Below are 19,709 nucleotides of genomic sequence, written 5' to 3' on the forward strand. Positions count from 1 at the left end.
ACATGGAAATTTTGAAGTGCTGGTACCCAAAACTGCAGAGTATGTTTCGGGTTTCTGCTGAGAAGTGCTGGTACTCCTATTAAAAGGAATGTGCTCCCGCTCTCAAATTAAAGAAGTGCAGGTACTGAGTGCTTGCTCAGATAAAGATAAAGCAACATGTCACTCTATTAAACCACCTCCAAGAGAGGATTTTGTACAGCCCATATCCTGCATTGATGGTATTTCAAGGTGCAGTTAAATGTGAAGAGGAAGCAAAAGGAAGCACACTACCGTAAAATAATTTCCCAGAAGCACACAATTTGGTCTAGTTAGGTGAGAATTCTCACAAGTTTCATGGGATCGCACTGAGAGGTCACATTGTGCAATTTTTCTATATTTTTAATTATCCCCTGGGGGTGTGAGAGGGCAGGTGAAGCCACTTGAAGGCTCAGCTCCTTTTGGACTTAAGGCACCTCGAGCTTCCAGGGCCAGACATCTAGCCCAAGCCCATAGTGGCTCGCCCACCTCTAGGAAAAGCCCCATTTCCCAGACATCCAGTCGGTGTGCGGAATCGATTGCATCCCAGGGCAGGTGATCCCCGAGTGTATAAAGTTCCGTATATTAACATTGAGAAAAAACAAGCCGTGGTTCTGCAGTCAACGTTTCAATGAAACAAACTCAATTTACGCAAATCAGGAGAGCACCTCATTGGGAAAGACAATACCTCTCACCTTCAGTGAAACGGAAAAGGGACTTCCAATTTATGCGCCTGCGCCTTCCTTCGTGAACGCAGCGGCCATCTCAGCAAAGTAAGTTTATCATCAAGTGGATAACGAAATCGTTGAATAAATGGTGCTTTAAATCGGATCAGGACCCCAAAGATAAATTTAAAGAATTCAAATGTTTAATATTTCACTTATAGTTCTTCATAAGTAACATGAAATATATTGTAAAGTTGTTTATAAAATTAACATCGGTGGTTTGTCAATTGCCACGAACGCTTCAAATTACAGGGGATGGTCAAATTATATCAAATGACATTTGGACAAGGCGACTGTCGTCAATGTTATTGTGTCTGGGTAGAGATGTAGCCACATGTGTTTCCATGGAAACGGTGGACGCCAGGCCAGACAGGACGGCAGGTAGTTTTCCTGCTGAAACATGCCATTGCACACCTGCCCAGTGGATCCGCTCGCTCTAGAACAGCCCCTGGCAGATGACGAGTACACAGGCGAGAAAGGGAGCGACTGGGGTAGCAAGAAACTATCGCAGGTCAGTTCAGTCTCCATATCGGTAATATATTAACACCGAAAACAATATGAACTCTTCCCACAGCGGAAAAAGACTAGGGGCTGTACTTGCTCATAGGCAAAGAGAAAAGACTAATAACTGGCTCAAGCAGTATAGGGTGACCAGGCGTTCCGGATTTGCCAGGACAATCCCCAGTTTACATCAGCTGTCCCGGTAAATTTCGGAAATTTGGGCTCATGTCCCAGTTTTTAGAGGGGGTTGACTGAAACCAGTAAGAGGCACTTTTTGGGTGTTCTAAAGCAGTGCTATTGAGCAGCTGTTATACGTAAGCAATTTAATTAACAGGTATGATGCTGGTTTTAGAAATTACATTTTATTTATTTTCTTAATGCCTCTTCTGTGTGCCTATATTGACGAGAACGGTCATTCTGCGCCGCTCAGTTGATGGAAAATTGTAATCCTTCTTCTATTTTTGCAAAATGTCCCAGTTTTTGGTTCTCAAGATCTGGCCACCCTAAAGCAGTAGGACTATCACACATTCTGTTTTATACTGAGAACTGCTTTGTTTTGTAACTCATCTTGTAAGTGTACGTGGGTGAATCATCTGAGAACAAATCATCGGGCTACATTCATGAATGGATAATGAAAGAGTGACACCTGCATGGATGGCAGGGATTGCGTGAAGGAATGTGCAAGTGTGTGATGAATAACAGTGCAAGTATTGATAGATGAAGGAATGAATGAGTGCACAAATGGTTGAGTGAGGACATTTCTGATAGAGAATTCTAACCACAGATTCCTCACTTTGTGGCTTTCCACAGGCACCAGACTGGATCCGAAAGATTTTCATAGTACCTCACTTGTGTGCTGGAAGGTAGTGTTGTGCGGCTTCGCGTTGGTTCTGCCCAGCCCCGGATGCTTTGTTGGTTTCACTATATCTGTGTCAAGAGCTCACCTGTCTTTCTGCAGAAGTGCCCAGGAACTGAAGACAAGGTCCGCTACCTCCCCCAACCACCCATCGCGCCTATCAAACTCTAGGCAACAATGGTGATTAGGGGAAGAAGGGAGACAAAACAAGGAAAGAGGGGAAGAAATCCCTCGACGTAATTCACCTTCCACGGGACTTTAGTCTCAAACAAAACTAAAAGAAAAGAAGGGGCGTGTTAGCTGGCAATGTATATCTAACTGTATGCAATCACTATAACCCCTTTATTAGTATCTTAATCCTCCCTTCTTCTGAATAGGGCTGGGGAAGCGGTTCTAAAACAAAACGTAATTCTCCCTTCTTCTGAATAGGGCTGGGGAAGCGGTAGTATAGTCTAGGAAACTGTGCTGTGAGGAAGAAGTAGAAGGAGTAATACATACACACACTAGAACCATTGAGTACTACACAACTAGAGACATGTTAGTAACACTTCTGCTCACCACTCTGACTAAACTACTGATCAGTGAATTGACTTCATGGGTCATGACTTTCTTCAGGAAACACACTTGACCTTTAGACTTCTGAACAGTGTGAGAATTCTAGCCTCTCTTTTCATGAAAGAAGTCCAGTGTACAAAAGGAAACAAAAAGGCAGCGATTACACATTATTACTGTAACTTTAGATTCCACTTATTTAGAGACTTGGCAGTCCACGCCTCCGCCAGCAGTGAAGTACAGTAAGCTGGAATGGGGGTTTTGAGGGCAGATGAGCGGGACCACAGAGTAGGGGCGATCCGGCCGACAGGCAGAGCAAACAGCCAGAAGTCCGGCCGGCCGGCGGAACATCGAAGTCTGGCCGACGGGTGGAACCCAAAGCTATCGCTCCACCCGCCCGCGGAACCCACCCCCTCTGTCGACCGGCTTGGGGATATTACGGGCAAAATAGAAGGCAGACAAAGAAATCACTGGAGCTGCGGGGCCAGCACACTGACAAAGGTCTCAAGTCCTGGGAGACCATGAACGAAGCGGGTCCTGGGAAAAAACGAAGCGGGTCCTTGGAAAAAACTAAGCGGGTCCAGGGGAAAAAACAAAGCGGGTCCTGGGGAAAACACGAACGAAGGCTTGCAAAGTACAGGAAACGGCACAAGGAGCAAGGGAATTGGCGTTGAACGGAAGTTCGGGAACACTAGTACGCAAAGCGCGATATCCGGGGGAAGTCAGGCTTTTGAGCCTGCCTGACTTTCTCGCGCATGCGCACTCCTGAGCCGCCATCTTGGATTAGTGGTGCCGGCAGCCGTGACAATCTGCACCACCTCTGCACGCTGTTGTCGATTCTTTTTTTTCTGCTCCCTCCGGCGTGATTATGGAGCTCGCTCCCTCAACTCTGTCAGACTTGACAAGAGTTTTTCTGTTCAAAATTATACACTGTGCAAGGGACTTGTCTCCTCGTAAGACCACAGAATTCAAGTTGTGTAGGGATTGCCATAAATAGATGTCAGTGATGGATCCCCACAAAGTCTGTCTCTGGGGTCTGGACTCCAAACATGCCTTGGCATCATGCGGTACGTGCACCTAGATGAACCTGAAATCCATCCGCGACCACAAAGCCAAACTTTACATTGCTGAGCATCAATGGTAATCAAAGAAGTCCCGGTCCTAGTTGAAGGCAGGGGCATGAACGCACTTCTGCTTCCTGGGCCAATCTTGGAACCAATCATCATCCAAGTCAAGATCTTCAGATAAGTAAAAAAAAAAGTAAAAAACATAAGAAGTCTAAACACAGCTCCCCTTTACCCAAATTCCCAGTCTCCAGGGCCACGCCTCAACACATTTAATAATTCAAAATAGCGTTGGACCACATTTTCGGTACCTTTCCGGATCCCTCTGGCACCCCTTTGCACCCCAAAGATCTAAGGTGGCCTCCTGACAGGTGCCCGCCGGCAGGTCTGCCCTCGACGCTGACTGTGCCACTCCACCTCGTTCCAAGGCTAATTCTGGCGTGGCACCAGTTCCTCCTACGGCACCACTTTCCATGTCGCAGCCCCGAGCTTCAAGATTGGCACATATGTTGCCAACACTGGAGTGAGAGCTAGTAGTCCTTTCAGACTCCGAGATAAACCCAGAGTGAATCACAGACGTTCCACCGACCTCACATTTGCCACTATGTCACTACTGCTATGCTAAAACGAATTAAGAGACGATGATGTTTCTAACAACTTCTACAACAATGAAAAAGTGTTTTTAGATTTACAGAATGACAGTGGCTTGGATACATCCCTTGACCCTGGCATCCAACATCCTCTCCCTATTGTGGCCACTGAAGAGTCTGCCTCCTTACCCACATTAATAAGGAGGGCACCTCTGGAGTAGGATTTCTTGATGTCAGTATTGTGGCATATGGGCTATCCCCCGTGTTTCAGCGCATGGGTGTGCCTATTATATTTCAGGCCTGTGACAAGGCTGCTCATCAATGGAGCGAACTCCCCTATTTTTAACATAACTTGTGGCGGCACCAGGCAAGGCTGCCCATTGTCTCCCCCTCCTATTTGTCCTTGCGATGGAACCATTAGCAACCATCCTCCGGCAGCATCATTGGGAATGTGCGTTAAGATACCCTACTAGACAGGTCCTAGTGTCACTCTATGCGGACAATATCACGCTCTAAATCATGGACCCCAGGACAGCCTCAATGAGATACTCCGGTAATTTATTAGATTTGGAGAACTCTCTGGCATAACAATCAATTGGGAGTAATCTCAGATCTTCCCTCTTACTCCCTACACCTCACCCTTTGACTCGGACTATCCACTCAGCTGGTGTGCATCAGGGCTTAAATACTTGGGTATAGGTGTCACTAGAAACAGGGAGGAACTAATGAAAGGAAACTACGACAGGGTGCCAGACTCCATAACCGACTCCATTTCCAGATGGATTGCTATGCCCCTGTCCATGGCAGGACGTATTGCGCTAATGAAAATGGTAATCCTGCCTCAGTTGCTGTACCTATTCATAAATATCCCCTACGCCCCGGGACGTCCATTTTCAGAAACTTGAGAGGTCAGCTAAACCAACTTGCTTGGGGGGGAAAGCAGCCCAGAGTCCGGTGGAACATTCTCACCCTGCCCTTCTCTAAAGGGGAGTTAGAAGCACCCAACCCAGAACTTTATTATTTGTGCACACAGGAACACTATGCGCTGTATTGGTATCACCCTCCGCCCTTCATGCTACATCTCGCGGCGGATCAGGGGTACATCAGTCCCATATCACTAACTGTCTTTCTTGGGGTAGACCGGGAGAGATCTGGAGGTGTGGATTCTACTGTAGCATGTACGAATGCAGCATGGAAAAGCATTGCAAAGCTATTGCAAGCCCCTATGGTGTGCTCCCCCCGCTGCCACTAGCCTAACACAACATCCCAGTAACTCATGACGGAATATGCCGCCGCATGCTGCTTCGCTACACTATACACACATGAAGGGATCTGTATGTCGGAGGGAGGTTCTGTAATAGGGAGGAGTTCTTTGGCGAACATACCCACTGAGATTTTACTGTACATAAGGCTGAGGAAAGATGGTGGGGCAGCCACTCCAGATTTCCCTAGGGAACCACCTACATTAATCCCGTTGCACGATATGCTTCAAGCCACTGACCGATCACATGCAGTGGCATGATTATACCAGAGTACACTAACCACACAGGTAGGGTCCAGGGACGGGTGAAGGGACGGTTGGGTAACAGAATTAGGCTTCCCACTTGAGGATGCACATTGGATGTACTGCTGCTAACAGACTGAAAAGATAACAGCAAGTAGTAGGCTGCGGAATATTAATTTCAAGTACATCCATAGGATGTACTACTCCCCAGCATGGCTACATCAATATGGGCTGAGGCCTACTGACTCCTGTGAAAAATGTGGGGGAGTGGGTGCAGACTTCCTCCATCTGGCCCGGTCATGCAAACTAATTTTCAAATACTGGGAGGAGGTCGGGGAAGCCCTATCCCAAATGGTGGGGACACAGATACACCTTATCCCACTCGATGCATTGCTTGGGTACACGGAAGACGTAGTTGTATCTATTAGATGATTTGTGACCCTCGGTTTGCTTCTGGCCAAACGGAGAGTGGCATGTAGATGGGGTCGAGGAAGGGATCCCAAATTCAAGGAATGGTTGCAGGACCTTGTCTACTGTCAGGAACAATTAACCACATATTCAGAGTTATTGCCAATAAGTTCCAGACCCCATGACATATGGGAGCTCCTAAAGGCATACTTGTTGCTCACCCCACAAGCAGCGGGCACTGGACAGGACCTTCACATGCCACATCATGACAATGCTGCCTAGTTATTATCCCACAAGTCACCCCGGTGTGGGACCTGGAAGATTCCCAACTAGTTGTTATGCCACCTGGGTACCAAATGCTAGATTGTACTGTAACTGTTGTGAAGACGAAAGGTTAGTCTTTTTTATTGCTCTTACACTATGAATAAGGCGCTCTATTATTGAATTAAAAGTGCTGTGTAATTGTCGTATCGTTCATTATTAAAATGCCAATAAAAAGAATAAAAAGTAAATAAAAAGTAGTGCACCTGAGGTCTTGGATGTAACCTTGCCCATCTCAGAGTTCAAGACCAATGTACCGACTGAAGTGCTTCACCGTGGACAGACTGACAAGTATACAATGCAGCATCATCGAACAGAGCATTTATCACCCTTCAACTCACAGATGAACATCAGATTTGTCTTGTCATAGCAAATAAGTATGGAGAGGATCACAGAAATCCATAGGTGCAGTTCCATAGTATGTATTTTAGCCTAGACTTTATATCATGCACTGTTTCCATTGGTTGAGCCCAGGTATGGCGCTCTGCATCCACATCATAGCAACACTCCTCTTTGCCAACAACAGTGCCATTGAGGTGAACTGCTGTGTTGCTTTAGGTAGGTCCATGGTGGCTCGCATCAAGGCCACGGATGGCAAGGGGGACAAAGAAACCTCTGTCATAGTGTTAAACAATTTAAACACTTTAGGCCAGAGGTCTTCAAATTTTTGTAGGTTGAGCCCCCCCAGCTGTATTTTTTGATATGTCGGCCCCCCCACCATCTGACAGAAATTTCTGGAATCTGGTACACTACATATTCGACCGCCACCCGCATATCCTGGGCCATTTCCGGCAAATAATGTTCAACGCAATAAGAGTGTTTAGTAAACTGCATGTTTGTGAGTGGGTGTGGTTAAATGACAGAGGCTTTTTACACAGCTCAAAAACCATTTTCCAAGCTAAAATGTGTGCAAATTGTTTTTGCTAGGATGCTATATTTTACAGAAGACAGATTGATAATAACACCACCAACATTAATGTGACAGGTGTGCCTATATTTCGCCACAGAGACAGTCAATCTGTGGATGGATTTTTGCTAATGCCATCCTCAGGCTGTGCTCCACATCCACTAATTTTACAGCGAATAATATCTGTGCAATCCTCCAATTTCTCATTTGTGAGGGCCTGTTTTGATCTAAAAAAACTTTTTTATGGATGTTGCATGAAACAAACACATTTCTCTGCAAATAGTAATAGACTCTCCCACATCAATCACATTCAGAAGAAATGAAGAAAAAAACGGTATTCACAAGAATCTGTTTGGAAATTATTCAAGGCCATCAGGGCAAAAACAACTTAGCTGTCTCTATCAAGGGGCCCCCTAAAAGGCAGGATTGCAGTGCATGTAAATGTGTACTTTTGTACTTTAGGACGAAAACTTGATGGGGCACGACATGCCCATACTTGTGTACAGCGGCGTAACTAGATGCAAACTTCAGGGGGGGGGGGGGCTAACACTCTCAGCCAGGGATGGCCATAGCACTGGTCACACACAGTGCAATAGTATTTTTGGCACCCCCCTCCCCATTTTTTCCTTCTCCATGAATTCCCTCACTACCATTCACCAACAGTGCACCTCATTCTCTATAGCACCTTTTATTTTTTTATAGCACTACTCATAGTTTACTCAGACTCAGTTCTTTGATCTGCATGGTACACGTTCTTTGTAGCAGGCACATTATCCCTCTGCGCTGTGTGGGTGGCAGGAGTGCCCATGTGAGTGCACAGTGAGTGATGCATCAGTGTGAGAGTGAGGTGAGAGGAGTGACTGCAGGGTGAGTGAGGTGACCATATGAATTTGGGTGCGGATGTAAGTGCAGAGTGGGACGAATGAATGTATGGTTAGTGATGGGCTTGCTTGAGTGACATTGCAGATTGAGCAGTGAGGGGGACAGGTGAGTGAAGTGTCACATGAGTACAGGTTGAGTAGTGTGCTCGTGTGACTGCAGGGTGAGGTACAGGGCGATCAGCGAAAGTGCATTGTGAGTGCAGAGTGATCACTGTGAGTGCAGGTTGAGCTGGTGAATGCTGTGAGTGCATGGTGATCAATGTGAGGGCATTGTGATCGCTGTGAGTGCAGGGTGAGTGTGAAAGTGAAGGGCGAGAATGAGGAGAGAGTTGTCTGAATCCAGGGTGCATTCCCAGACACTTGAGGTAACTCAGCATATTATTGATAGCGGCGTATGGTTTCAGATACAAGTTAAACTATTGCTATTATGGCCTTAATCAGGGATTGAGGGTGGAGGAAATAAATAATGTGCTGGTCTTGCAACAAACTTTCAGTTTTATGATTAGGGTTGCCAGCTCATTATTTTGATGTCCCAGGCGGCACACAAATAAGCAGTCACCTAAAGCTGTATTTTCAGTACTTATCTGTGTGTTCTTTGTACAGCAAATATAAATAGAAAGTACTTTTAATTTTGTTCTAGGGCTGCCTGAATGATCCTTGACTGATAATTAAAGGGAACAAAGACAGAAAAGTCACATTACAAATGAATACAAACTTCTTTATTTATAACCTGTATTTAGTGTCAAGACAAGCAATTTGCAGGCTCTTTAAACCACACATGGCATTTTCTTTTGGCAACTTGAAGCCATTTAAGCCCTGTGGTGTAATTTTAAAAGAAACGTGGTCTCCTTTCTGGGAAGAGGAGGGGGTTAAATTCCCAGGGCTGAAATGATTCAGCAGCAGTGGGAGGCTAGGAGTCTCCTCTGCTATAAAAGCAAACATGAAGGATCAGACAGTCCGCAGTGGACTGTCTTTTCGTTCGCTTTCGGTTTTAGAAAAGGAGACTCCTTGCCTCCCACTGCAGCTAAAGCATTTCAACTGTAGGAATTAACCAGCTCATTGGAAAAGAGATTGTTCGGGCAGTTTGAACAAGGGCTCTGTTATGGAAGGTTATTTCTCCTTCTGTGACTTTGGTAGTTTTATCGGAATCAAGGTTTGCTGTGCTTAGAGAACGACAGAGGCACCTCCTGCAATTGTCTTTTTATTATGAATTTGTAAAATTCTTCCTGCATACTGTCAACAAATTGTTCTGCTGTGCTAAGCCAGTGATAAGTTGTTGCTGTTTTTATATGTTCTCCAGAAAAAAAGATTTCTAAAGCTCATGTCTCATTGCAGGTTACTATGCAAAGGCAATATACCGGACTGTATACCAGTTACATATATCTGGTGTTTGAAATTACTTATGGGTGTATATTCGGTGCAGTGATTGCTTTGATTGTGCCCCCATATTCTGAAGTTTTACTACATTACTTTGCTAGGCTAAGTAATAAGATCTGGAAGATGATTAGACTGCTCTAGGACGGTTAGCTCGTGGAATTAAAAAACAATGAGCAGGTCGTGCCACGTTGTGCCCCATCGATTTCCCCTCCCTCTCCCTCCTTCCAACCCTCCGTTACAGCCGAACCCCCGGCCAATTCCTCCCCACCCCCCTTCCAAAAAGCCCTCTTATCTGATTTAGATTTAATTTCAGCCAAGTCCTTCATAGCCAGGCGACGATAAAACCCAGGAAACAAAGAAAAGGCAGCAAGCAGTGGAATGCAGGAACGTTATGCACGCGAATTTCACGGCACTTCCTGCAATCTCTGCTGCTGTCCTATTGATTGGTGGAACTTCAGTGGTGACGTTCCTACTTGCTGATTAGCTGCTGCTGTTCCGGAGGTCTCCTATCAAAAATCCTATCAAAAATCCCCATTTGAAATGGGTCACGACTTGCGATCATAGCTCAGTACAAGATAAACAAAGGTAAGATTTTATAGTGCATTGTCCGCCCCCCCAGGGGGGCGCGCCCCACAGATTGAAGAACTCTGCTTTAGGCCAATATGTAGAAATCTCAGGGTCGGACCATGACACATGTAAAATCCCAACATTAGACATGCCACATTTCTTGCATTTCACCACATTATCTTTCATAACGCTGTAAGTTTATGTAGTGAGCAGGTACCCCACTGTCTGTTCACATCAGGGATTAGCACTGGGACATATCTGAGTAGCTGTGTGCTTTATAAGTTCCTTCATTCATTCAAGATCTGGATGAGGAATTCCCCTTGTTTAATCAACGAGGGCTACTAGTCATTGTCACTCAGGTTAGCAGCACCACGCAGTCGATTTCCTCTCAATGATGCTAGACTGAAAGTCATTGATCCAGCCTGATCTCCATGCCTCAAATATGTATCAGTGACATCTGTTGCAGCATATGGGTGGGTAAAGAAATTCCCTTTCCTGTTGTATTCTACGTGGAGCTTAGCTGGAAAACACATATATTATTTGATTGCTTTCACTCACAGAGCTTTCTTAGTTACTGTGGATGACCTCCAGCAGCGCAGACAAGGCCAGACTGGCCTTAGCTGGCACCAGGCATTTTCCCAGTGGGCCTGAAGGGTGGGGGCCAGTTTTTGACCCGTGGGGGTGGTTTTGTTACTGGGGGACTGTTTCGCAGCAATCTCCCCACGGCCTGAGCTTCTCAGTAGCGCACCCCTCCCGCCCTCCTCCAACCCCCATCCCAGGGCAGTTGACAGGAATTGCCAGGGCTGGTTTCTGTTCCCAAACTGGCCGTGAGCGCAGAGTGGAGTACAAGCGTATTGTAGCTTGGATTTTGCTTTATTTAGACGCTAAATCTGGTCATGTTCTCTGTAATTGAGTAGACATGCTTTTATGGGTCTAGGTCTCTGACCCTGCCTTGGCCGTGGTGCCAAAGAGCAATGTACCCTCTCAACAACAAATGCTACAGAAAAAGCCTCATGGCCAAATAAAGAGTTTCAACATGTCCTCCACAAAGCTTTCCATGTTGACGATAATAATGGATTCGGCCACACCAACAATGCGCACATTATCACACCAAGAGCAGTTTTCCAAATCTTTATTTTGTGCCTTTACAACACTTAACTTGTGCTTGATTGTTAGTCAGATGGCTGCTTGACCCTGTGAATCTTCTATATCAGCTATCCTTGTTTCCGCCTCTGTAATACTAATATCCTGCTTATCCACTCGTTTCTGAAAGCGATTCATCCTCAATTTCAGGGTCTCGATTTTCCCACCGATCGACTGGAGTCTCTTTCATGTTGCTCAACAAGGCTGTGATATACCTGTCCGCAGTACCGGACTTCACTGTGGGCCACAGTCCAAATCCCAACGTGACTGTAGTAGATGGAGATGTAGACCTGGAGGGATATAGAGTACATTAATCACAGCTATGAAGCACAGTGTGGCATCAGGCCCCTAGTGAGATCATATATTTGAAAAGTTTTGAGATGGTTAACATCCAGAATCACTATGTACTGTTGTCATGTACAAGTATTAGAGTTGTGCCATCCTTGACCATGTCTGTCACTACGAGTGATATATAAAATTCGGCCTATTACAAACTGTATATATCCATTGGAGTTGCTGGCCAAGCCAAGGCTACATGCAGGCCATCACTGAGGGAAATGTTTTGGGCTTCAAGAGTGCCAGGGCCCTAGACCGCAGACAGCGGACAACGCTCACATAGACACCATACCTCCAAGGAGGGGGCGAATCCACCAGGCGTCCTACTGCCCACCAAAAAGCAGTAACTGGCCACAGTCAGCCGCAATCCAGCAAGCCTCAGAGGTGCTCAGCTCAATCATCAGAAATAGTGCTCTGCCCATACCGCTCAGCAGGGAGCAGCAAGACAGACAAGCCCCCACAGTTTTCACACTTAGGCACCAGCGAAGCTCCAGGACTTTGGATGGGCCCCTCAAGGCCAGCCACACAGCAGCTACATCTCAGCTCAATAGAACCAGGCTGCACAGTAGTTCCCAGGGCCCCCATGTACAATACAGGAGCCTGGATGGTGGTGTTAGATTTACAGAATGCTTATTTCTACCACCTCATCCCTCAATCCCACAGACGTTACCTGCAGTTTCAAGTAAGCCAATAGCACTTTCAGTTTGTAGTGCTTCCCCTCGGCTTTACCAGTGTACTCTGGGTGTTCACAAAGTTCATGGTGGTGGTTGCAGCCCATCTGCAGAGGCTGGGATACCAGTCTTCTCATACCTCGATGACTGGTTGCTGAAGGTGGGTTATCCTCAAACTGTTGTAGAGTTCCTCCAGACAACAGTTGTAGATTTCCTCCAGACAACAGCAGGCTTGTTGACATCATTGGGTTTATGTTTGTTTATATTTTTGTTTTTTGTATAGCGCATGTACACCAACAGGTCTCTTAGCGCTTGGAAGAGGAAAAGCAGCGTCCGGGCGGGGGTGGTATCCATGGTAGTCGGGAGTATTAGGTTGTGTCCCTAAAAAGGAAGGTTTTTAGCTGTTTCCGAAAGGGAAGCAGACCAGGTTCTTTACAGAGGGTGTCGGGCAGCTGGTTCCAGAGTTGTGGCAGAAGGACTGAGAAAGCTCGCCCTCCTTTGGAAGCAAAGTTACCCCGAGGGCAAACCAGCTGGGCGGCTTCTGCTGAGCGAAGCGCCTGCCCTGGCACGTATTTGATTAAGCGTTCCCTTATGTACCCTGGGGCGTGTCCATAAAGGGCTTTTTGGGCGATACACAATCCCTTGAATTTTGATCGTTGCTTGACAGGCAGCCAGTGCAGTTTGCGCAGCAGGGGGGAGGCATGAGTTATTTTGGGCAGCCTGAAAATCAACCTGGCTGCGCCATTCTGTACCACCTGTAGTTTGTTCGTGAGCTTCTGGGGGAGCCCAATATAAAGCGCGTTACCATAGTCGAGTCGCAAGATGATGGTTGCCGATACGATGGATTTCATAGATGAAACTGAAAGCAGGGGATCCAGTTTCCTCAGTTGTCTTAGAAGACCAGTGCATGTGCCCACCACCGAATTGACTTGTTCTCATAGAGAGTTCGGAGTCGATCTTGATTCCCAGACTTTTTACAACTGGTGATGGGTTAGGAGAGGCCCCTAACTCTTTGGGCCAGAACAGGCCGCTCCAGGGGTTGTCTTTTACCGGAATGGCTAGGACTTCGGTTTTATCCGGATTAATTTTTAGGGAGTTTGCAGTCACCCAGTTTATTGTAAACCTAAGGATGTTTTGGACTGCCTCTTGGGCGCGGACTGAGTTATCGATCCTCAGGATGAGCTGAGTATCGTCCGCGTAGTTAAAAACCCGGCATTCCATGTTGGCTAGCGCGGCCACCAAGGGCTGCAGGTATATGTTGAAGAGGAGCGGGGATAATGCAGAGCCCTGAGGGACCCCGCAAGAGATGTTATCCTTATCTGATGCCTGATCGCAAGTTGGACCCTCTGCGAGCGTCCTGATAGAAACGATTTTAGCCAATTGTAGGCATGCCCCCGAAAGCCCAGGTCCATCAGCTGAGTCAGTAGTGTTGTGTGGCTGACCGTGTAGAACGCCGCAGAAAGATCTAAGAGGATCAGGGCGCTCGACTCTTTGTTGTCGGCCTTCATCCTGAGATCGTCGAGTACAGATAGCATGACTAGCTCCGTACTATGGTGGGCTCTGAACCCAGCCTAGCGCGGTTGGAGTAGCTCGTGTTCCTCTAGGAACACTGAGGTCGTCTTCAAGACATGTTGCTCCACAACCTTTGCCAGAAATGGGAGCTGGGAGATAGGTCTGTAATTTTTCAGCTCAGTCTTGTCCGCTCCTAACTTCTTTAATAGGGGGGTAACTCTAGCCTCCTTCAAATTGGAGGGTACCTGACCAGTCGCCAGGGAGTTATTTAAGAGAGTGAGAATCTGATGGTCCAGGGCCGGAAGGGCCATCCAGAAAATCCTTGGCGGGCACGGGTCGGCCGGGGAGCCTGATTTGGTTCTGTTTATCAGGGCTGCCAGAGATTCTAGGTCTAATGGAGGGAAATTTGTGAGAAGCTTGCCTGACGGGGGTGGGGGTGTAGCCAGCTCCACGGAGCTCAGGGTGATGGGAGTTTTTCCAGTCTCCAGAAGAATGTCTGTTACTTTCTGGAGAAAGAAAGTCTGTAGTGCATTACAGTCCAAGGGTGCTGCTGCAGATTTTACGTCAGCCTTTTTACTGAGTTCGTTTAGGATCTTAAAAGTTTCCTTTTGTTTGTTCTCCATCAGCATGCCAAAGTCACACCTGACTCCATCAGAACTGCTCCCCTTCATCGGCGCCATACTGGATACAGTGCTGTTACTACTCTCCCCTCTGCATCAACAAGTACAGGAAATTTGGACTATGATCCCGATGTTTCAACTTTTGACCTGTGTCTCAATGAGAGTGGTTCTGAGGGTTTTTGGACTCTTGGCCTTCTGCATCCTTCAGGTGGACCACGCTAGCTGGCACATGCAGATGCTGTAGTGGGATCTGAAGGCTCAGTGGGCCCAGCACTTAGGGATCCGTTCGGATTACTTTCAGGTGTCGGAGGAGACTGCAAAAGATCTGCAGTGGTGGCTGCTCAAATGCAGTTGGAACAGTGGTAGACCCTTCTCCCTCCCCAATCAAGAATTAATGGTAGTAACAGATGAATCATTGTTGGGTTGGAGAGGTCCACTGGCAGAGGTGGAGATCGAAGGACTCAGGTCTCTTGCAGAGATCCATCCCTACATCATCTTGTTGGAAGTATGGGCGATTCGCTGGGCACTGAAGGTGTTCTTTCTGTCCATAAAGGGGGAACGGGTAGAGTTTCTCTGAAACAACACAACTGCAATGTGGTACTACAACAAACACGGCAGCGTGAGATCATGTGCACTTTGCCAGGAGGCCCTACTTCGCTGGAGATGTCTGAATGCTGAGGGCATTTCCCTAATTACCCAACACCTGGCAGGATCTTTAAATGTCAAGGTTGACAAACTCAGTTGACCTTGCTTAGCGCATTACACTTGCAATTACACTTGGAGGTCGCACAGGGCATCTTCTAACATTGAGGAGAACGCTGCCTCTATCTATTTGCCAGCTCAGGAACTCATGGAGTCCAAGCTTTCACGTGTTAGAGTTCCCAAGGTGGTCCCCCTGCCTGGATTGGGGCTTGTATGCCCTTCTGCCTCTACCTCTCCTGTCCAGAGTATTGACAAAGATCAAGAAAGACTATGCCCAAGCCATCCTAGTGGCTTCAGACTGGGCAAGCAGAGCATGGTACCCAGAACTTCTGTATGCACAAAAAATACTCTAACGGATCTGAGAAGAGATCAAACAAAATGAAAAGAGAGGGGGAGAAATGAGAACTCCTCGAAGTGGTTGTGCCTAATACAACCGTGGTCGTGGGGAAACTAAGTGTTTCTTTAAGTTACCCTCACACACCCTAGTGGTGTCATGCTTCATCATCGGGTCACCCAGACCCCTAGAAGTCCGGGTGGGCTCGACCACAGTGTTGGGAGTGCTTTTAATATGTTTACGGCAGAGGGAGTTATCTAGATAAAATACCGCAGACAGATCCCCAGTATCCCTTTATTCTTGGGTCTGTCCGGGTAATTAAAATAAATAAAAGTGGGTCTTGTAGGAGTATTATGGTCCTAGGACCCTAGTGCCGACATGTTTCAGTCCTAAACAGGGGGCCAAAAAATGGTCCAGGACTTTCTTCAGGGCAAAAACGTAACTCCCCTATGTGAGTGTAATTACTCGTAATGGGGTGTCCCTATCCTATCAGTATGGTGAGGGCAGAGTAGCTGCTCCACGTGATCTGGTTAAGAGTGGATGTATGTAAACTGCCAGGCTCCATCTGAAAAGAAAAATGTCGGGACAGACAACATATAGAAATATAAATCAGCGGTCAAATTGCCGCGTAGTTCATTTCTCCTTAGACGGTATACTGATAACCGCAAGTGAACATGCGTGTATCTGCGTGCGCATGCTTACGTTGGGAGGAGTGTCCTCCAATCGTGCCACTCAAAAAATCACTGTAACATATCGTTGTATATGTGACAGGCATACTGTGCGAGTGGCGAAATGGATCGCATCCTAGCGATAACAGCGTGATGTCTGCCATTGAAAGTAGCGTGCATGCGGTGTCTCCAAATATTAGTGATCACAAGAAGTGTATTTGTTCCAGGTGATTCCAGGATCTGTCTACGCGTGTGTAGTGATACTCAAGAAAAACAAGTTAATAAAATAAATGAATAAAATATACAAGCATACACCATACTCATTCATACTGAATTTACATATATACATTACCCAATTCGGGGAGGTTGACTGAATCTCACAGGACCAGATTGCCAGAATGGGCGGTCCTGGGGGAACCGTGAAGTAAGAGTGTGTCACAAGGCAGGCTAAGTGGCACTGCCAGTATTTAAATCCGACAGGGAAGGGCGAAGGAGGTGAGTGCTGTCGCGCCAGAAAAGACTGAGACTTCGCGCTTATCAGTTTACTTACTTAGTTAAGAACGGTCGCTCTGCCTGCTACCTGTTTGGTTCCGGTCCTCGGCTTTCGCAAATGAGTGAAGCCATACTCGCGCATAAGTAACAAGGAAAGCGCGCCGGAACAGAGGGTTAATTGGGACCACGCCCCTCGATTACAGGAAGTGACGTAGAGCGTCACGGCGTGTGGCGGTACTGTGGTCATGGGAGATGTAGTTTGTGTATACTTGACGCAGGATATACCTGACATTTTGAACAGTTATTTTTGCGGACTGTCCCCGTGTCAATGGACCTCTTTCCGATAGTATAATTAATTGAAATTATACATCGTGGCACAATCAGCTTCTTTTTATATATCGACTACGGTGTTCGTTTATCATTATTAAGCATCCCTCCACATTCACCTCGGTTCCTACACACGAGCATTGTAATTAGTACACATAGAATTTTCATCTTCCCCAGGTTTAGCCATCTCGAACCTGTCAGGTATATCCTGCGTCAAGTATACACAAACTACATCTCCCATGACCACAGTACCGCCACACGCCGTGACGCTCTACGTCACTTCCTGTAATCGAGGGGCGTGGTCCCAATTAACCCTCTGTTCCGGCGCGCTTTCCTTGTTACTTATGCGCGAGTATGGCTTCACTCATTTGCGAAAGCCGAGGACCAGAACCAAACAGGTAGCAGGCAGGGCGACCGTTCTTAACTAAGTAAGTAAACTGATAAGCGCGAAGTCTCAGTCTTTTCTGGCGCGACAGCACTCACCTCCTTCGCCCTTCCCTGTCGGATTTAAATACTGGCAGTGCCACTTAGCCTGCCTTGTGACACACTCTTACTTCACGGTTCCCCCAGGACCGCCCATTCTGGCAATCTGGTCCTGTGAGATTCAGTCAACCTCCCCGAATTGGGTAATGTATATATGTAAATTCAGTATGAATGAGTATGGTGTATGCTTGTATATTTTATTCATTTATTTTATTAACTTGTTTTTCTTGAGTATCACTACACACGCGTAGACAGATCCTGGAATCACCTGGAACAAATACACTTCTTGTGATCACTAATATTTGGAGACACCGCATGCACGCTACTTTCAATGGCAGACATCACGCTGTTATCGCTAGGATGCGATCCATTTCGCCACTCGCACAGTATGCCTGTCACATATACAACGATATGTTACAGTGATTTTTTGAGTGGCACGATTGGAGGACACTCCTCCCAACGTAAGCATGCGCACGCAGATACACGCATGTTCACTTGCGGTTATCAGTATACCGTCTAAGGAGAAATGAACTATGCGGCAATTTGACCGCTGATTTATATTTCTATATGTTGTCTGTCCCGACATTTTTCTTTTCAGATGGAGCCTGGCAGTTTACATACATCCACTCTTAACCAGATCACGTGGAGCAGCTACTCTGCCCTCACCATACTGATAGGATAGGGACACCCCATTACGTGTAATTACACTCACATAGGGGAGTTACTTTTTTGCCCTGAAGAAAGTCCTGGACCATTTTTTGGCCCCCTGTTTAGGACTGAAACATGTCGGCACTAGGGTCCTAGGACCATAATACTCCTACAAGACCCACTTTTATTTATTTTAATTACCCGGACAGACCCAAGAATAAAGGGATACTGGGGATCTGTCTGCGGTATTTTATCTAGATAACTCCCTCTGCCGTAAACATATTAAAAGCACTCCCAACACTGTGGTCGAGCCCACCCGGACTTCTAGGGGTCTGGGTGACCCGATGATGAAGCATGACACCACTAGGGTGTGTGAGGGTAACTTAAAGAAACACTTAGTTTCCCCACGACCACGGTTGTATTAGGCACAACCACTTCGAGGAGTTCTCATTTCTCCCCCTCTCTTTTCATTTTGTTTGATCTCTTCTCAGATCCGTTAGAGTATTTTTTGTGCATATAGTTTGTATGGGAGGATATACTCTATACAATCCTACCTCTCTGACCCCATAAGTCATTGGGATTTCCCAAGACCTTGTTGTGTTATACCCAGAACTTCTGGCCATGAACACATGCACTCCGATTCGGCTGTTTCTTCAGGAGGTCCTTCCCTTTCAGTAGCATGGCTGGGCCATGCACCCGAGCCTGCTCAACCTTCATCTCCATGCATAAAGATTGAACAGCTACTGTTAATGGCTTTCGATCTTTCTCCCAAAGTGGTCAGTGTTATCCTAACAGCCAGGCCTCCCTCCACCAAAACTGTATATGAAGGACGCTGACAGATGTTCGTAGTCTGGTGTCCCCCAGTGCCATTCAGCCTTTACAGACAAAGTTGTATGACATTTTAATGTTTTGTCTCTCTCTAGCCCAGCAAAGCCTTGCTGTAGCAACAGTTATCTTTTGGCTCTTTCTACTGTTGGTCTATCAACCATCCCTTTTCAAATCATCTATTGTTTTGCAATTTTTAAAAGGGCTGATCCAAATGTTCCTGCTAGTATCTTTTGTGATGCTGCAGTGGAAGCTTAATTTGGTTCTCACTCACCTGAGGTGGAGATTAGTTACACCAATTTTACAAACAAAAGACTCAAGCACCAGCATCAAGTCCTGGCCCCTTGATATACCTCCGTAAAAAATTATGTGTCCAGAAATGTTCATTTTTGATTTGTGTTTTTGGATCATTAGAGAATTTAAAAAATGGCGGGTGTGTTGCAGTGAGGATGTAATATTTCAGGAACCATGAGACCTATATACTTCATTTTGGTGTCAAAACATGGGTTTTGGGGGTCAAGTAGACTTATAGAGACAGAAAATACCTCCTCAGAGCAACCCTACCGCCATTTTTCAAAATGGCGATTCTATAATGATGTGTTTTAGCCAGCATATCGGCAATTTAATTTAATATTGTTTTTGTTTCAGGTTTTCCATTCATTCAAATTCATAAACATGAG

The 19,709-nt window shown here is 46.3% G+C and overlaps 1 protein-coding gene across 2 annotated transcripts in view; it reads left to right on the top strand.

Annotated features, from left to right (window-relative positions):
- The first annotated feature begins 1,113 nt into the window (after positions 1-1,113).
- Positions 1,114-19,709, top strand: part of WDR88 (WD repeat domain 88) — a 346,429-nt gene continuing 327,833 nt past the window's right edge. For both annotated transcript variants that reach the window (XM_085640073.1, XM_085640072.1), the window contains exon 1: positions 1,114-1,251. In XM_085640073.1, the coding sequence (XP_085496199.1) occupies positions 1,141-1,251 (111 nt within the window). In that variant the 5' untranslated portion in view covers positions 1,114-1,140. The remainder of the gene's footprint in view (positions 1,252-19,709) is intronic.

This window comes from Triturus cristatus, chromosome 12, assembly GCF_964204655.1.
Source record: "Triturus cristatus chromosome 12, aTriCri1.1, whole genome shotgun sequence".
In the NCBI taxonomy this organism is placed as follows: domain Eukaryota; kingdom Metazoa; phylum Chordata; class Amphibia; order Caudata; family Salamandridae; genus Triturus; species Triturus cristatus.